The sequence below is a fragment of the Calidris pugnax genome, unplaced genomic scaffold (assembly GCF_001431845.1).
Source record: "Calidris pugnax isolate Ruff unplaced genomic scaffold, ASM143184v1 scaffold102, whole genome shotgun sequence".
Lineage (NCBI taxonomy): Eukaryota > Metazoa > Chordata > Aves > Charadriiformes > Scolopacidae > Calidris > Calidris pugnax.
This window is the reverse complement of record NW_015090846.1, coordinates 1,714,558-1,733,484: the sequence shown is the minus strand read 5'-3', so window position 1 is coordinate 1,733,484 and position 18,927 is coordinate 1,714,558. Positions and strand designations below refer to the sequence as shown.

Sequence of the window (18,927 nt, the reverse complement as noted above, 5' to 3'; positions counted from 1 at the left end):
TGCATTTCAGTTAAAAAGCATGTTTGCCTGTCCTTGTTAATGGAGTGATGAACAACACCAAGTGTGAAACAGCTTAAAAGAAAATACTGATCTATGCAGTTGCTCAAACTGCTTGACTTGTCTGCAAAACTGCAGGTTTCCATGCCCTCATTCAGCCTTAAGCATATTTGTCTATATTTATTTTTGTTGTTGGCCTCTCTCTTTTACAGCTGGAAAAGAAATGAAAGAAGGCACACAAGAAAAGCTGAAGAGTAAAAAATAAGACCTTGTTGTTTCAGGATGGCTGGTGCTTTAAGGGGAGATCAGCCCAGCCTCATCTGTTAAAAATCCTGCTGAGATTGATTGGTTTATGGAGAGGTGATTATAAAAGCCAGCAAGTAGCTTAATTGGGATGGAGAGTTATGAGAAGGAGCTTGGCTTTTGTCAGAAGTACTGAAGCAAATGACTCTTGGCAAGTGCCTGGTGGAATGGGGAAAGCTAAACTCAGGAGTTAGGCAGGATGGTTGCTTGGCATGCTGCATTCTTATTTAAAAGGAATAAACTTGAAGTCTGCCAAAACCATGCCTGAATCTGGTTCATGTCAGGCCTTATTGTCCTGAGATTACACTTGTCGCAAATAATATTTACTAATCAGGAACTTCGGAACACTTTGAACTTTTCTCAGTGATTGTTACTGTGTCAGATTTTTTAAAGAGCCTGGGGAAAAGCAACCTCTGCTTTATCAAGCTGCAGGTTAGAGTTTGATCCTGGCAGGAGAAAATACCATATATCGTACCGTGAACTCCATCACGTTTACTGTCATAACAGTGGATACACAACCATCTAAAACTTTCATGAGCCTGTTCAAAGAAGAGCAATAGCTACTGGATGTGCTCCACCACGTATTGAATAACCATCGTGTTTCAAGCTTCCCCTTGCCTGCTGCAAAATCCTACCTCCGCAAGAAACTGGTAAGGAGTAGAATTCAAGCATTATATATTCAAGCAAATTCTGCTGACTGCTGCTAGGCAGTGAGGCTGGAAGGACTGTGCCAAATCCTGGCCCTTCATGATAATGGAAGCGGAATTTTCCCCAGAGCAAACCGGTGTCAAGACAGAAAACGCAGGGGACAAGACCCAATGTGTGAAAATACAGCCCAGGAATTAAAAAAGGCAAATAAGCTTTAAGTAGTTAAATTACAGAATACACAAATATCCCAGATTTATATAAAAGCCTGAGCCTGCAGTCTTTGGATAGGGAAAACAATGCGTTTAACTGACTCTAATACTGCAGAATCATCAATATAGTCAAGAAGAAGCAACTGGGTCATTCTGTCTCAGCCACTTGCAAATTGCAGAACTACTTGTCTGTTCTTGCTACTATTTCATCCCTGCTAATGTCTTATTTAACCTACTCGGGATAGTTGTCATTTTGAAAATGTGCAAAATACATGAAATTTTAACTACATAATTTAAAAATACATGTATTTGTGCAGATTTTTCTAAAGTGCCTAGGATCTGAACGTATAGGGCAACAGAACACGACTCAAAGCCCAATTTAAAGAAAGTATGTTTTGAGCAGGCATCAACAGATAGACTGAAAAGCAAGGCAAAAGCATAGGGTTTTTTTTTAGATGTTGAGTGGACTAAATGCAATGTGAATTTATCCGCAAACCATCTGTGATTTCTGGTATTTTTTGATGCCTTCACAGCTCTAATTTTAAGCAGTTATGTAGCCTTTAAATAATGATACTTTCTTCCCATTCGGTTTTACATCAGATTCCACACTTGATCACTGAACGTTTAAAGAAAAGAAGTGGCTGACTATACTTCTCTGCAGATTGCACACACAGAGAGAATAAAACAGCAGCCTTTTATTTTTGCAAGTAAAATTTGACATATTTTGGGACAGAATTCCGCATGCATAAAATAACAGCAGGAGTTTTGCTGGGTACGGTTTACTTTTTGTATTTTGCTTTACACTTCTGATGTAAATTCGGTGCTGGGATAAGGTGTTAAGTTGACTTCCCCAGGGATCGGAACTCCAGAAGCAGCACAGCATAACAGCAGTTCTCTTTGAATTATCTTAAAACTGATATCAAGGGTGCCAGTTTCATCAAGGGGGAACCGAGGAGTCATAATCCATCCAGTCCTTAGTGGTTCTGCAGACAAATCTGTGACGGGCTGGATTTTCTGTGTGTGATGTGAACACTTTATAACCGTAAACTGAAACAAACTGCTCTGGATAAGGAACTGAATAGCCACGTGAAAATTGTAGTTCCTACAGTTACAGTGACCCCCTAAGGGGGCTGGGAGGTCTTCAGGTCTGTTTTCCACCCACTATCCCCTGTGGGAAAATCCTTTCAAATGTGAGCCAGGTCGCCTGAGAGCCTGAAACAATTCTAAGCTAACTCTATTCATCCCACAGGAAATCTGATGATAACTACATCATTGTCAGCTCAGTTCATTATTTCACTGTTTCTTCTGGCAGGAGTGTTCAGATAAGATTTTCACTCACTATTGTAGGATACGGTGGGAGATTCAGGGAACAATAGGAAAGAAATAGCCCTGAAGATCAAGGCTCCCCCACATCTGGAAATGTCTTGTCATTCCAGTCTTGTCTAAAAGGAGGGAGGTCACATTCCCTTCTCTTGGCAGAAGCCTCAAATGTGGGTTGATAACCCCCCAGCTCCTCTTCTGTTTCAGTAACGTGTTGTGTAGTAAACTCCATGGCTAACTGAAGACTGAAGACCTGAGAAAAATTAATAGGAATGTAAAAATAGCAATAATATCTTGCCAATTGCACTATTGAGCATCACAATTATTTGAACAACAAAAAAAATCACATTATTGTATTTATCTGAAGTGCTGTCAGCAATGTAGCAATGAGGTATGAAGAAATGAAGAGGCCTTGGTGATGAATATCAGTCCAACTTGCCACAGAATAAATGTCAGCATTTATCTATCTCAGAGGAAGTTAAAGATCATTTCTTACGATGTCAGTTATTCCAAATGTTGAGTCCTGTCCAGACATATCATGAGAGATTATCTGCACTCGGTATGAAACCCAGTAGTCGCCATTAGTTGTCTCTCCTGACAAGAAAATTAATTTCTCTTAAATGAGAATGCATTTCTAATTGGGTATTTTCTTCCCTAACAAATTGTTTACAGTACCTCTGCAAGGATTCTAAAATCATCCCTTTTCTTTGATGTTGCTGATTAATTACAGCCCACTTGGCTCTTAGTAGTTGCAATTTGAGTAATATTGCCATACATACTTTGCTGTGAGAGGTTCCTCTTAATTAGATGCTCCCCAGTCAAGCTCCTGCTTCGGAGGAGAACTGAATCTTGTCAAGCTGCATGTGATGCCTGCTTGGATTGTTACTTTTTTTTCCTCCGTTTTCTTTGAGTGAGTTCAGAGCTTGCGTACGTTACGAGACTGACAGCACCCAAAATGAAATTCTCTCTTTAGCCACAGAACAGACCCAGAACTGGCAGTTCACTGCAGTCTTCTCTATTCCAGCTCTTAGTCTACCTACATGGCACAGCGCAGCAGTGTGTGGAGATAACTGGGGTAGCTGTAGCATCCCCGTGTTAGCACAGTGGTCTGCCAAGAGCTAATTAGTGATGCTGAGAGGCAGGGTTTATTAGCCTGGTCAGATTGCTGAACTAACGAAGCAGGCTGGTGCTTGCGTCTCTCTACATCGTGACACTGCGCTGTGCAACGTGGATGTAACCCACGTGCTTTAAATGGGATCTTTTTTTGGAGGGACATCACTAGATCCTTGAGCTTCTGGTGGAGAGGATAAAAGACGTCAGTTCTGATGCTTGCTCAGATGTGCATACGTGTCCATATTGGGCCACCCAAACCATTTTGCAGGAGCCCACTCAACAGCTGTCAGGTAGTAAGATTTTTGGATGTTTTGAACATCAGCTAGATTCTTGCCTTTATGTTTTACTTGTGATTTTAAGGCAAAAAGATTTTTATTGGTAGCTTGCATATATCCTGGTTTCACGTATTTTATATCCATAATACCCTCTTATGATATACCTTTAATGAAGATGAAATTAGCATCATAGATGAAATGCCTTGGTTTGGGCAAGCTGCCACTTCAGGAATATTGCTTATAAGAAAGCAACTTAGGCAAGGCAATGCCCTACAAATGGGCACACCAAACGATGCAGTCTTTTCCTTCTAGATGTGGCAAATCCGGAGGACAAGTAATAAGAGGAAGAGGAACTCCTGCTCTCTTCTTTAGCCATTATCTTTAGGTGTTGAAGCAGAGTTTGCCTTAACTCCCTATGGAGCCAATGGAGTTCTTAGTGCTCTGAATTGCATGTTGTCTGTTCAGGAGAACTTGGCTCCTTATTTATGCAAGGAAAAGCAGATTTCTGGAGCAAAAAAATCTGAATGTCCTCCTTTGAGTTTCTAAGCCAAAGCTATGCTGTCCTCTTCATTCTTTAGGGGCAAGTTCTAAATGGTTCCTTATATATTTATGAGTTTGTTTTCAGGCCACTGTTTTATCATTACGGTTTAAAAATAGTAAAACAACTGTCAAACCCTTTTACTGTTTCAGGTAGGATATAAAATCAGGAATCCTTGCACTTGGGCACGACAATGACAGAGATCTTGGAGATAGTTAAAATAAATGTGATATTAACAGCTGAAAATATACGTTTAGAAATAATAAATATTACATCAGAGAGGAAGAAATGGAAAAGACTCATCCATTTCCAAAGGATAACATATAAACTAAGCTACAGACATCTCCAATGTGCACCCAGAGTCTGAACTTTCCAGTGAGAGGAAAAAAGAATAATGCCATGCAGGCATGATCTTTCAGCCTACAAGTATTCCCTTGTAATAACACAGAACCTTCTTGACCAATGTATTGGTCTAAAGACCAATATATAGTCTAAAGAAAGGTATTTTATGTATAACATAACTAGTGTTACAGATCCACAAACAGTTTAAGTTGCCAGTCTGGCTGAGATAGTCCTGTCCTTTCTTCCTCTGGCTGCTATTCTTTGAGTCAGTGCTATTTTACATAAAGGACTATTCCTATCTTGTTCATATTTGCCTTACGAAGCGTGCAGAGTCCATTGCTGATTCTTTGAAGTACACCACTATATATTTCACTGTTTATGTAGGCTTCTGCTATGTTGCTTCCAGGTTTGCTTTACCTCTGTGCTCAGATACAACAGCATTACTAAGGTCCAGAGAAGCAGAACCACAGCCTTTTCATTTTCTCATTCTTCATGCTAAGTAATAGGGTTTCACTTAACAATACCTCGCATGTTGTCTGAGAACATTTAATTGATCGGATGCAATTTTCAGAATCTGTTGTGTGATAGACAGAAAAGTGTTGCTGAGCGGAGGGCAAAGTCTTGCTTCACTTGGCCACTGACACATCTGCTGGTCCTTGTCATATTCATTTCCATTTTACATATATATATATATAAAACCAATGCCCCTGACTAGAAGATCTGACTGTGTGGATTGTGCTCACTGAAATTAACTAATACCTTTGTGAAAGAGGTTGTTACTTACTTTACAAGCTGAGAAAACAAAAAAAACCCTAGCCTCGTGCTGCAATCTGCTCAGTGTGGAGTGACCACCGGCCTGCACAGCGCTGCGTTTGGTTTAGCTCTGTTTCTTTTAGCTGCACCAGAAACATTACTGTAAAACCCAGCTACTTGGTGCCTCGAACTTTGCTGAGCTTTGCAAACATTCGATAATGTTAAGGCCGGCTCCTCATCCCGCTGGTTTCAGCAGTGACCAGGGTCGAGACATGAACTGTAACACGGGGCCCAACCTTCAAATCTGAATTCAGTCTGTCCACAAGTGTAAGGCTTATAGAGTATTCTCACAGCTAAGCACAGTTGTTACAGCCGGACGGGGCCCCTTTGCTTCCTATTTTAAATGGTTTTATTTCTATCTCTGTGCCTGGGAAACACTCTACAGGTCCACAGAACATCCAGAGGAGGTAATATACCCTATATTGTGAGCAGAAAGTGATGCACGGTGCAGGAAAAGAGGAAACTGGAATAGAAAGAATCTATTTCTGAGGAAGGGGAGAGATGCTCATGCCAGTGCACGTTTCATTCACTCTGAGGCCAGGCAGACATCTCCTCAGGTGCTCCTGTCAGAGGCAGTGGGCTCAAGGGGCGCAGGGCTGACCCGCCTTCGCTAAAGAAACACTCGAGGTTAGAAAAAGAGGATAAAAGGCTTAAAAGCGACGGTCAACCTTCCCTCCCGCCCGCGGCAGCCCCTGAGGGAAACGCCGCTTCCCGCCCCTCCCCATCAGAGCGCGGACTACATTTCCCAGCCTGCCCTGGGGCCGCCGCGGCCTCGCCGCGCTCCTGACGGGGAGAGGCTGGGCCCGGCCGGCCAAGATGGCGGAGGGGGTGCTGAGCCCCGGGGTGAACCTGGAGGCCTTCTCCCAGGCCATCGCCGCCATCCAGGCGCTGCGTTCCAGCGTGACCCGAGTCTTCGACTGCCTGAAAGATGGGATGCGAAACAAGGAGACCCTGGAGGGCCGCGAGAAGGGCTTCGTGGCCGCCTTCCAGGAGAGCCTGCACTCTGTCAGCCGCGACCTGGGGTGAGCAGCCGGCCCTGAGGGGGGTTCCCCCCCCGGCTCGGGGTGCAGCCGGGCCCCTGGGCCTGCGGTGGGGAGAGGGGTCCTGGAGTTCTCGGGGCCTGTCCCCTTGGAGGCGCCCGGCGGTGCCGTTTCTCCTCCCAGAGAAAGTTTTAGGCAAATAAGTAAGAAAACACTCCGGTTTATTCTTCCCAACCGTGGTGTTGGAAAATGGAACATTGATCATTCCAACTCTGGAATGATTCCAGAGTTTAGAGGGATGAGTGCTGTTCATAATGGTTACCTGGGTTTTGTTTTTGTTTTAAAAAAGGAGTTGTTGGTGGGATTGCCTTGGCAAGGTGAATGCTTTTAGTTGCAGGAGATCTTTCTCTGTTTTCTTAAGTTTGTTTGTTTAAAAAAATAAAAATCACTTTTTAGTCTCTGGGTATTCAGTAGCACTGAAGTGGTCAAGAATGACTGTGTTACTACCAGAACTTGTAAGGCTGGGAAGTCAATATGTGTAAGTATAGTTGTTTAGTACCACCAGCGGAGGTGTTTTGTGTAGACAAAGTTGAGGCTGATGGTTCCTGTGGATCCTGTCAGAGGCTGCTGGGTTGGGCTGTGTCCTTCTGGGAGTCACCAGTGTTGTCCAGGGAAGTCTCTAAGGGTTGGGCAGGTGCATAACCACCCTCCCCAGCACATCTTCTGGCCTTCAGAGACTTAGGGTTCAGAGTCTCGTGTACAAGAATTTGTTTCTTGCTGGCTAATAGGCCTTGCCATCAGTTCCCTGACTGTTGTTTATTTTTATAACCTTCATTAAATGCAAATTGAGATATTTGGGGTTTTTCTTTACAGAGATTTTCAGAAGTCACCCTTTGAAGGGGCTGAATCCTAGTTTTAATTTACTGGAAGTTCTGAAGTTCAGAGTAGGACGTAACATTCAGAAGTCAAAAGGAAGGACCCCTGATTGGTCATGTCGCTTGAAAAGCTGCATTTTATGTCTGTGCAAAGTAGCCAGTCTTTCTTCTACAGTTGATTAATGCAAATTTTTAAAATTGCTTAACTTTTGTTGTTATTAAATGTAGGGTGATGAATGAGATATGAAGTAGTAATAGATCATTTCACAGTGAGGTTTTTTTCATGGGAAAATGGTGCTTATTATGCTTCAGTTGAGTATTTTATGCATGTCTACATATGTCAGAATTTTGTGGTTTCCGAGAGTATGCATTGCTCAGAAGATGCCCTGGGTTCTAGACATGCTTGTGAAACAGGACCTGCCATAGTTTGGCTCTTTCAAGGTTGTGTTACAAAGACTCTTGACTTGTACTTTCTCTCCTAAGAAGCCCTGAGCTTAACAACTAACAGACCACTTTAAATTGTTTGGATAATGAGAGTGATTATGTTTTTTATCGAATTGGGGAGATATTTAAAACTCACTTAGCTATTAAAATAGAGTTCATGCACGACGGCTGTCTCCGCAGGAGGATGGTACATTTTCAGATATCTGTATCTGCAGATCTGACTTTAAAAAAAACACCACTCTGTTTTCTTTCAGTGAACTGGAGCGTCTGAGCAACCTCGTTGGTAAACCATCTGAGAACCACCCCCTGCACAATAGTGGACTCTTGAGCTTAGATCCCGTTCAGGACAAAACACCTCTTTACAGCCAACTTCTTCAAGCCTACAAATGGTCAAATAAGGTAACGGAATACATCAATGTCATTCCCTTGTGTATTCCTACAGAATGTTTAATTTGTGATACAGTAGACTTCTGAGTGTTTCAGACTGTGAGAATTACTGGTTTGTTTTTTTTTTTTTATGAAGTTGAAGAGCGTAATATGTACCTAAATGTTCTTTTAAGTGTAAAAATAGTGGTTTCAGAGGAGACTTTTCTGTCATACTGAGGTGTGCCCCTGTTTTCAAAGGGGGTGTTAACTCCCAAACAGAACAATACTTTCCATGTTGGCTGTTTAGCATCTTACGTAGGTATAAAATAAAAGTATATTTTGTTCTTGTGTCTGGCAGTAGCAGAGGGCAGTGGGATATTAGAGCAGAGAATCAAGAGCTTATGTCACTTCCGAACCTATTGCTAGGAAAAAAACATATAGGGAAGTTGTCATCATTAGAAATCTGATGCCTTTCTGTACTGTATTATCTGCTCCTAAAAAACATTTGCACCTGGTCTCAGAAATAACAAGAAGAGATTCCAGAGTTGTAGCTTTTAACAGCCTTATACAAGACAGCAGGAGTAAGCAGGAATAATAGATCTGAAAATATTTAGGGCATTAAAAGAAACAATTCCACTTTAAATTATTTATTACGGTACATGAGCAAGGAAGACTTTGAGACTAAACAAATAGGTCGTAGGCCAATTCTTGTTATACAGTGAACCAACCAATCTAGTACTACTCAGATTTAAAATAGAATACTACAATAATGTTTGTATGAATACCACAATAATGTTTTTATAGTCACTTTTCAGAATACAAATGCTTGTGTCTTCTAAAATTAGAGTTCAGCACTGATAGAAATTTAATATGATTGGAAAATGAGGGACAGGAAGGATTTTTAAGTAGAGATTTACTAATTCAGAAAATGTTTCATATTTGCTTGTGCTTCCTGCTGTTAGCAAGAAAAAAATAATTGCTGCTTTCAGGAAAAAGTAAAACCACCTAACATTTATGCACAAAAACTTCTAAACTTGTAATGCAGTTAAGTCATCAGTGATTTAGTTACTTCTTTAGGTCATTATCAGAGTAAATTCTGTTGATCATAACTTTGACAGAGTTGTTCTAATGGAGCCATTTATTAACTTAGTTACGGAGATTTGAAGAGCAGTTTTTTGTAATACTGAATTTCAGAATTAGTTACGGAGATTTGAAGAGCAGTTTTTTATAATACTGAATTCTGATTACAGAGAGCAGAAAGTTTCAGTATCCTTTGCACTCATATACACAATTAAAAGTTCCAGGAGAAAACCGGTATTATTTTTCTTTTATTTCTGTTGTCTTTGACTTCTGTTTTACAGCTAAATTAAGAGATACTGTTTAAGTTGTATTTAAGTAGCTACTTTCTACCTAATGGTTCTTCTGAACTTTGCTAGCATCCTTTCCAGGGTTTGCAGTAGCCAGCAGGCATGGGTAGGTTGCCTGTGTTTCTAACAGCGGATGTGCTGCGTGTGTGAGGGAATTAGTGGCAGGATTTACCATTAGCAACAAAGACCCTGATGGTGCTCGTTTATGTTGCTGCTTAATTCCTCATTGCTAAATACATTTCTTGAATAAGTGTTATTTCATTACATCTTATGGCCGCCTTCTGTTCTTAGGATGTGTGCCTGGTGTTTTCTGTTGCTTGAAGGGAAGATTTAGATGTGGTGATATGTCAATACACTTTATGTCTGTCCGCATTTAATTTTTAATTTGTGACCCCTTTGTGGTTTGCTTGCTTGTATTTTTGATGAGCTGAGATAAGGGCATTTTCCTCTCTCTTTGATTGTTCATGCATTACTGATAGCATGAATAGCCACATGGCTGCCAGGGGAGGGTAGATGCAATAGAGTTTCAGGGCTATGATGCAATTCCAAAAGTACATTAATGAAATATAGGGAAAATGAGTACTCAGGTTTTGTGGTGTATGTTTCAATGCATTCTGTGTATTTTTAAAACATGGGGAGGCTGGTAATAGTAGCCTGTAGGACAATAATGAGTAGGGTTGGTAATAATGACTGGTCTGTCTCATAAGAAGCAAATTATTGTTCAATATTTCAAAGCACTATGCATAGTACTGTATATTAAAAAAAAACAACCCTTTGTTATGTAATTTTTTATCTAGAATGGAAAGAACAATTAGAGGCTAAAATGGCAATTCTTAAAAATCCCAAAGAAAAAGAAAAAAAGGCCAGCATTTCAAAAGTAATCTCATATAATAGTCCCTTTGTTTAAAAGTGGAGATTTTTAGTTGGTTCACAGTATTTCTGCTTTGGAAATGATAGTCTTAGCCAGTTTTTGGAGAATACAGTGACAGTAACCTTCCAAATACCATAAACCACATGAAGCTCTTTAAAGCATAGTACTAGGAGATTAGGCTTACCTGATGCTTTTCAACTTGTTTGTTTTACCACAGTTAATACTTGCAGCTGTGGCTGGTTGTGTATTGTGAGAAGACCCACTTTTTTGGTGTGAATTTGTTGATCTAACTCTTTGGCTTGGTGCAGTGGAGATGGGTTGCATTTAATTGAGATTTCAGAGATACTTGCCCAGAACCTTATTTTACTGCCCCTGTTGAGTCACAACACTAGCTCCTCTCTTCCTGGGTGTCTTAAGTTTGCCTGCTCCACGGGTACAGAAAAGTACAGTGGGAAAAATGAAAACTTTCCTTGCAGAAGTGTGGTATCTTGGCAGTGCTTGTTATTTATTAGCACCTGCTATCCTGATATTTACTTACTGTAGTTTACCCAATAGTTTTGCAGATGGTAAAGTTGTCCTTATAATGGAAGCAGCTGTTTGGGAACACAACAGCTTGTCAAATGCATTAATTACATACACATGCAGCTGTAAAGGAACTTTACTTTTCCAGGTGTTTAACATTAGAGCTCACAAGCTACAGCTGAAAAACACAGGAAGTTTAAGCTGATCTTATTGCAAGCAAGAGCTAAAATGGATTTTCTTCTTTGTGTTAGCTTCTTTTATGTATTGGTAGAAATCATAAAAGTAAATTACTTTGCTGACTGTGAGTGTGCATGGAGGCATACAGTAGCCATGGAGCAGTATTTAGGTCTACTTGATAATTTTTTTTTTCCCCTTCCCTTCAATTTTATTTAAGAAAAGAGGTTTTCTTCATTACAGTTGAAGTGCTGTTTCCCAGAAGTATTTATATGTGCCCTCTAATGTAATATTGAAGATACAATATTAGATAAGACAAAAAAGAGCTATCATTCTGTACGGGTAATGCAGATAAAGTATTATCGGTATGTTAGGAAGTTTGTAGAAATCAGTAGTGGTTTTTTTTTTATGTGGACTGTCTGTCTAGTAATTGTAGTTGATTTCTGGTTTGAGTAATTACGTATATCTCAGCTGTTGAATTTTTTGTAATATGATTGTTGTGGCTGAGCAGCTGAAATCTAAGATGATGGTAGCAGTTGGAAGGGTTTCTGGTTTGTATGTGCGTGGCCTGATACTCCTGGGAGCAGTCAGGGCTGGGTCTGCAGGGTGCCCCTCGCTGCCGTGCCTGGAACAATTTATTCCTGTTGCTCTTCAGGACACTTCTATAACAAGTGCCCTTATGCCAGCCTTCCACATTCCTGGGTGCTGCTTGGTTCCTGCAGGAGATGAGACCATGGTCCCATGAATAAGAACATCATTTACTAAGCAAATGAGTGTTTCTTCATATTTGTTCTCAATACTGGGTGACAAAGGGGCTTTGTGGGGGGAAAAACCCTTGTTGATGATGTGATTAAACCAATATTATAAACTTATCCATATATAAAATGTTAATTAATGCTTGTGATGGTGTGGTTGCCTGATGCAGCTACAGTAATGCTGACAGCCAGATTAGATGCAGGTTTTTGCAATCCAGGAGTTTGAACTAATTCTTTGAGTGGTATCAACTTCTGTTTTCCATCTGCTGCTTTAGTGAGGTTATTTATTGCCTGTAGTGTGTATTTGTTCATCTTTTTTGCCCTTGGCAAAGCATTTGTGTACCCTTGCCTTGTGCATGCCCAAGGCAGTGTCTGTTAAGGTGTTTCCATTGACTCCAGTGGAACAGAAAATAATCAGCATGTCATATGTCCACTCAACAATGCAAATGCTTTCGTATGGTGTGTTTCCCCTCTCTTAATTGGGGTGCTGTCAAGTAATTTGTGCCCAACAATTGAGCTTTAATCACTGGTAGAGATTTTTTGCTTTTGTTTGTTTGAAAGGTATATGCAAAATGGATCAACTACCAAACCAACACTATAGAATTACTCTTTCTACCAGACTGAAGAAACATTAAGTTTGTTGGAGAGCAGCAAAGTCTTCCCTGAGTTGCTGATAGCAGTGTTAGCAGAGTTTACTTGCTCAAGTGAAAATACTGTCTTCTGTAAGTCATCTTTCCTTGCCCCCCCCTTTACAGTAAAGAGAAAGCTTTCAGACTTTCAAATAGTATTATTAACAACAGTAGAAGTGGGGGAAATTTAGGAAAGGTGTAGTCTTGAACAGGTGATGTTATTTGAAATTTTTTCCTTGATTTTTAACTTCACTGAAGTGTGGTGTTGGATGTTCTACTGTTTTCGGGGTTGCATTTGTCTGTTTGCTTTACTCCAACACTTCTGTAGTTTCAACCTATGTGTGTAGGTGTATGTGAGTGGTGATGATACCGTTTTATCATCATGAAATGGTGCTTTAAAAATATGGTAATCGTATGTTTGGGAAGGGCGTTATGTACCACTTCAAGCAGAAAGCAAAAAAATCAACTTTTCTGATTTTATGACTCTCTGGGTGAGTAGGATTTAGATCAAATTATTTAATTTACTCATCTGTGAAAAGAAGATTATGGCAGCTTGTGTAAACTTTACAGTATCAGTGTATTGTAAATATACCAAGTGAATGAAGCTGGACAGGAGTTTTCAAAAATTTATTTAAAAGTAATACGAGGGCAAGTACAAAATGAAATAAAGTTACTGTTGATCTGCATGTTGAAATACACTAAAAAATATTTAATTTAAATTTGTTACCTCATAGCTTCCGCTTATTTTTACATAAATTTAAAATCGAACTGTTGAGATTACCATTAATGAGTTAAAATGATTTTCTGTCACATGACAGAAGAGAAAAGGAATATATAGTTTTTGTTTATTAAATTATTTTATGTGTTCCCTGATAAATTATTTGTATAAATTGGGTTTGTTGTAGGTCTCAAAAAAAAATAAAAATCAATATAGCCTGTAGAGAAAGTCCAGACTTGTTACGACTGCCCTTGGTAGCTTACTATTGATTAGACACAAATATTGAGTTTAATGACAATAAGTGACATTAAATGTTAACCATAACAGTAGAGGAACACTGTTGAAGTAATTTTTTTTGTTGTTGTTGTTCATCTTCATTGTAAAATGAAGTGTTCATTCCAAGGAACATTAATTTTAAATTTTGGATGCGCTCAAACATTTTGAATTTAATGTAGTTTTACAGTAGCATGGACAATGTAACTGAATTATTATGTTGGCAGTTCTTTGGAAGTTCAGGCAGATGGCCAAGATTTTGTCCTTTTCAGGACTTTTTTTTTTTTTTTTCCTACAAAACTGCGGTGTTATAATACTGTGACATACTGTTGCACGGAGATCCAGCTTGTTCTGCTGAGATTTCATCCTCCCAAATTGGGAGAGGTTTTCAGGTGTAGTGTAATATCAGTGACAGACGTGTGGCATTGAGGAAGGTGGGTGGTAACTGGATCATCTGCTTGCCCAGTGCTCTGGAGGTTGCTTTTGAAGATCACCTGTGCTTGCTGGGGCAAGAGTGGGCAAGTTAGTGGTGTAGCCTCAGATACTGGTATTTTCAGTGAGCAGCAACAGCTCTAAAGAAGTTACTTAAAGAGAAGGTTGGAAGTGACTAAAATCCCTTGGTTTGCTCACAGAAGGGAACAAATAAAATAAGATTTTAATTGAAGCGAAGTGTTAAGTCCCTACAAGGATGCCTCTGTTGTACTCTGAAGAACGTATTTTAATCTGCTTTGTAAGAGCAGAGTCGGTGCTTCCTAGAGGGATCCAGAGCAGGAAGGCTCTTTGGGATTACTGGCTGTGGACTCCTTCCCTGTGCAGATAAGCCATGAGAGTTTATGTCCCTGTCGCTGGAGAAATGAATGATACACAAACTGGTGTTTTCTTGTACTTGGGGCACAAAATAGGAGCTGGGCCACTTGGATTCTATTCTTGCTTTTCTTATTAATTTTTGTTGTAACCTTGAACAGGATGCATGATTTTTCCTGTGCCTCATTTTTCTTACAGATAAAATAGGATAATAATATTTAACCTACTTCTTGGGAGAGTTTCTAGTCTAAATGTGTCTCAAGTGCATTGGGTTCTTTGGACAGAAAAGCTTTGTAGATGCCAAGTATTATACAGCCAGTGACTAATGTTGTTTGCCTGGCAGTCTGGAAAAATGCCCTTTATGGGCTTTTAATTTTGTGCGATTTTAGGCAAATGTTTTGGTGAAATGCCCTTGCAGTTCAGAATTACATTAGTGTTCTTTTTTTTTCTTTTTTTTTTTCTTCTTTAATATGACTAGGAAACAGGTGGTTACCTCTTTGCTTCCACCTGCTGTAGTTACTAATTATTGCTCAGTTGTCTGCCTGGAGAATATTGACTTACAATATTGCAGGGTTGATTTTAGTGACCAGGAATGGCAGGGGTGGCAAATTCAGATGGTGTGCAAATTGCCCTTGATATTACAGTGATGAGATGAAAAGCACTGGAAAAGCTATGAGGAGGAAAAATGTGCTTGTACCAAAATGTAAGGGGGTGGGGGGCAGGAATTCCAATAGTCTAAGTGTACTTTACTGGAGAGGGAAAAAGGTGGGGCATGAATTTTTTCTCTCAAGGTCTCTGAGCTATGCAAAAAAAAAAGTGAATATAGTGGGAGAGGAAACTAATGAGAATAGTGAAATAATGAAAACAGGGACACTTATAGCAATGGAAAAGTAAAGGCAGAATCATCAGCTACTGTATGTTGGAGGGGTTTTATTCTCCTCGAGATCCTGCCTAAAGCAGCATGTGGGGGCACTGGGAATGGATAATACCAGTTACATCCCTCTTCTTTTTGGAGGATGCATCTTTCCTCCTCAACTGGGAGCCCTGGGAGTCTTCAGCTCTTGGACTCCGGCGTTTCTTTGCCTTTGATTCCTCTGCTGGTTTTGAAGAAAAATCCAACCTATTTTATTGTTGTCATATATAACGGTAAAAGTGGTTTTGACACCTAATAATTGGAACAAAAGGAAATGGAAATGATTAATTTCTTTTTTCTTTACACTGCCAGAAAGATGCTATGGCAGGTGAGAATTTGCCACGTGCCACCTTGTGCCACTACACAGTTTAGCTGAATTTCTGTGGCATTTTGGTAGACTGAAGTTAGTTTGTTACTTCAGGAAGAGTGATGATGAGTAATTTATTGCTTAAAAAAATGAGAAATAATTAGCCTTTGATTCTGGCTTGTTATTTATGTAATTTGAATGTTTTAGATCTGTGATCTTCCCAGAGTGGTAATAGTAATAATTCACACTAGGTTGCTATTGTGAAATAGGGTTATACGTGTCCAAGCAGAATTTGCCTTTCTTACTGGATTTTGTTAGAATACTTTGTTTCAAATCTGGAGCAGCCGGAGAGCATGATGTGGTGTTTTTCTATTGTTGTGCCTGGTGTTTGTTGTTATTCAACAATATTTTTCAAGGCTCTGATCAAAATAATGCTGTAAGCAGTACCAGTCTCACTTTTCCTAATTATGGGAAGTGATATATCAATACACACTATTATAAATCACAGCCCCCTTGTCAGCTGGTGAGAATTACTTAATGCTTTGCAACACCTTTATTTGCTAATGACTGGAGGTTTTTTCCCTGTTTCTTTGATAAGTATTAATGTTCTAGCTGTTAGCCTATTTCAGGATGGAAGTGATTGATGTTGCTCTAGTTTAACCAAAACACTTCTGCCCGCTCCTCATTCTTTCTCTCCTAACTCCTTTTCTTTTTTCCTCTGCAAGAACCCTTCATACAGTTCATGTTTGATGGCTGAATTACATCATTTGTAAGTCAGTGATCACTTTCCCTTTCTAAGCTGTATAGTGTGGTCATCAAACCAGACTGGTTAAAACTGCATTGCTTTGTATTCAGAACAGACTTTGAATCAAACTAAGCCATGCACAGGTACAGAAATGCAGTCATGTAGATGAGTAAGTCCTGGCACAACCATTAGATTGGAAGAAAAGGCTTTACTTCTAGAAGTTGAGGAAATAGAGCGAAGTGTAACTGGAAATCCATGTTGTCCAGGGATGAACTGAAGAATATGTAGGACTGTAGCACAGGAGCAGCATCGTAAGAAACCCTGGGACCTGGCATTACTTTGAATTTCCTGTTTGCCTGCTATCTCAGCTCTCAGTGGCTCACACTGACTGGCTACTGGTGATGAGAGCCTGACTTCTCTAGAGGATGGTGGCCACCCTGAAAGCACAGGGGATGTTTTCAGAGACTCAAAGTTGTCTCTCGCTTTTTTTGAGGCAAATTAAAGATGTTTGCGAAGCATTTGGGGACCTTTATATAAAGGGCATTCAAAGAATATGAACACTAATATAAAATAACTGATACAGGCGATAAGCTTCCCATTGATACTGTTTATATGGAAAAGATTTTTTCATAGCTTCTAGCGGAATTCAAATAAAATGGAAAATTTAATGATGTCACCCTGTTGCTCTCTACTATTGTTGTTGTCGGGCCTTTTTGTGTGACTGTTATTTGTTTTTTTTAATGCAGAAGTGCGCTCATCTCATCTTTTTTGGAGTTCTTTTTTGAAGTTACTAAAGTCGCCCCCCCTCAGTTCAGAGTGATTTAATTGTTTGAATTGTATATAAGCAATACTCAGTTCTTCCCCATTGTATCTTAATCAGATACTGTTGATAATTGAGCTACAAAACATGGAAATTGCCTAAAAGCTAATAAAAATTGAAAATAGTCTGTGTAAGGAGCAGTATATAATCAAAAGTGCAGTTCAGACCACTGCTTTGGCTACTGCTTCGTGGAAAGGCACATTTTGCAAATATGTGGTAGCAGTTCCATATTCAGCAGTACTTAATACTGAGCTTCTGATGTTAAAGGCATGTAACCCTATGGTTATATGGTTTATGGTGATTTTTGAAGTCTCTTGCCTCTTGCTGATTTGTATTTTCCTGGGAGGAAAGAACAATCCTGCCCTGCAGGAGGGGTGTTGTTCTGTGGCTCTGATGCTGTGACAATTGAAGAATATGAATAAGAAATTACAGATGGTGACATCACTGCCATTGCTGTTCGTATCTGTGCCTGGGTTCTGGTTTTAACATAGATAGAGGTGCATTGAAGAAGATGTGCAGTTAATCTTAGATGACCTTTCAGAGTGAATTTGATCTTTCCAAAATATTCTTGTTAATAAAATTTTGCTTGATAATTTGAAGCTAATTGTCTGTTTTCCCCAAAGTTTTAAGATTTCCCAAATAACATTAAGCAAGCCAGTAAGGTTGTCCACACTTTACAGTAGACGTGGTCATTTACGTTCTGAAAATGTCTGATTTTGCAGGGGAACTTTGTTTCAGAGCTGGCTGAATACCTGACCCAGCTTTTAGGGGTACTTGAATTTGGTGTTCTGCTTTCTGCAGGGGCTCTGATGAATGACTCTTCTTCTATAGAAAACAAATATTTTCCTTTTGTTGTAAAATGCTGCCTCTTGAGAAATGGGCTTGGGCTTTTTTTTTCTTCCCTCTGCCCCCTGTAACTATATTTTTCTGTCTTGGGTTAGCTGGGTGAAGAAATGGGGCTGTGTAACTTTATGGCTGACTGTCAGGTCTGTTCAGTAGTTGCAGGAACTATCTTGACTCTCCTGGAAGTTTGAGTAGTGCCACAGTCAGGCAGGTTTGGGGGTTGATTGGAGAGTAGAGATGAGACAAGGGTATGAACATTGCGCTCGGAGCTACTTCTTCTGTTTGTTGTTGGTACATCCTATGGGTACAAGGGAGCATTTAAATCTGAGAGTAGATGGTGACATCACTGCCATTGCTGTTTGTATCTGTGCCTGGGTTCTGGTTTTAACATAGATAGAGGTGCATTGAAGAAGATGTGCAGTTAATCTTAGATGACCTTTCAGAGTGAATTTGATCTTTCCAAAATATTCTTGTTAATAAAATTTTGCTTGATAATTTGAAGCTAATTGTCTGTTTTCCCCAAAGTTTTAAGATTTCCCAAATAACATTAAGCAAGCCAGTAAGGTTGTCCACACTTTACAGTAGACGTGGTCATTTACGTTCTGAAAATGTCTGATTTTGCAGGGGAACTTTGTTTCAGATCTGGCTGAATACCTGACCCAGCTTTTAGGGATACTTGAATTTGGTGTTCTGCTTTCTGCAGGAGTTCTGATGAATGACTCTTCTTCTATAGAAAACAAATATTTTCCTTTTGTTGTAAAATGCTGCCTCTTGAGAAATGGGCTTGGGCTTTTTTTTTCTTCCCTCTGCCCCCTGTAACTATATTTTTCTGTCTTGGGTTAGCTGGGTGAAGAAATGGGGCTGTGTAACTTTATGGCTGACTGTCAGGTCTGTTCAGTAGTTGCAGGAACTATCTTGACTCTCCTGGAAGTTTGAGTAGTGCCACAGTCAGGCAGGTTTGGG

The 18,927-nt window shown here is 39.8% G+C and overlaps 1 protein-coding gene across 1 annotated transcript in view; it reads left to right on the top strand.

Annotated features, from left to right (window-relative positions):
- Positions 1-6,354: 6,354 nt before the first annotated feature.
- Positions 6,355-18,927, top strand: part of LOC106888480 (mediator of RNA polymerase II transcription subunit 27-like) — a 65,546-nt gene continuing 52,973 nt past the window's right edge. Inside the window, exons 1-2 of the mRNA XM_014942732.1 lie at positions 6,355-6,580; positions 8,112-8,256. Of these exons, the coding sequence (XP_014798218.1) occupies positions 6,375-6,580; positions 8,112-8,256 (351 nt within the window). The 5' untranslated portion in view covers positions 6,355-6,374. The remainder of the gene's footprint in view (positions 6,581-8,111; positions 8,257-18,927) is intronic.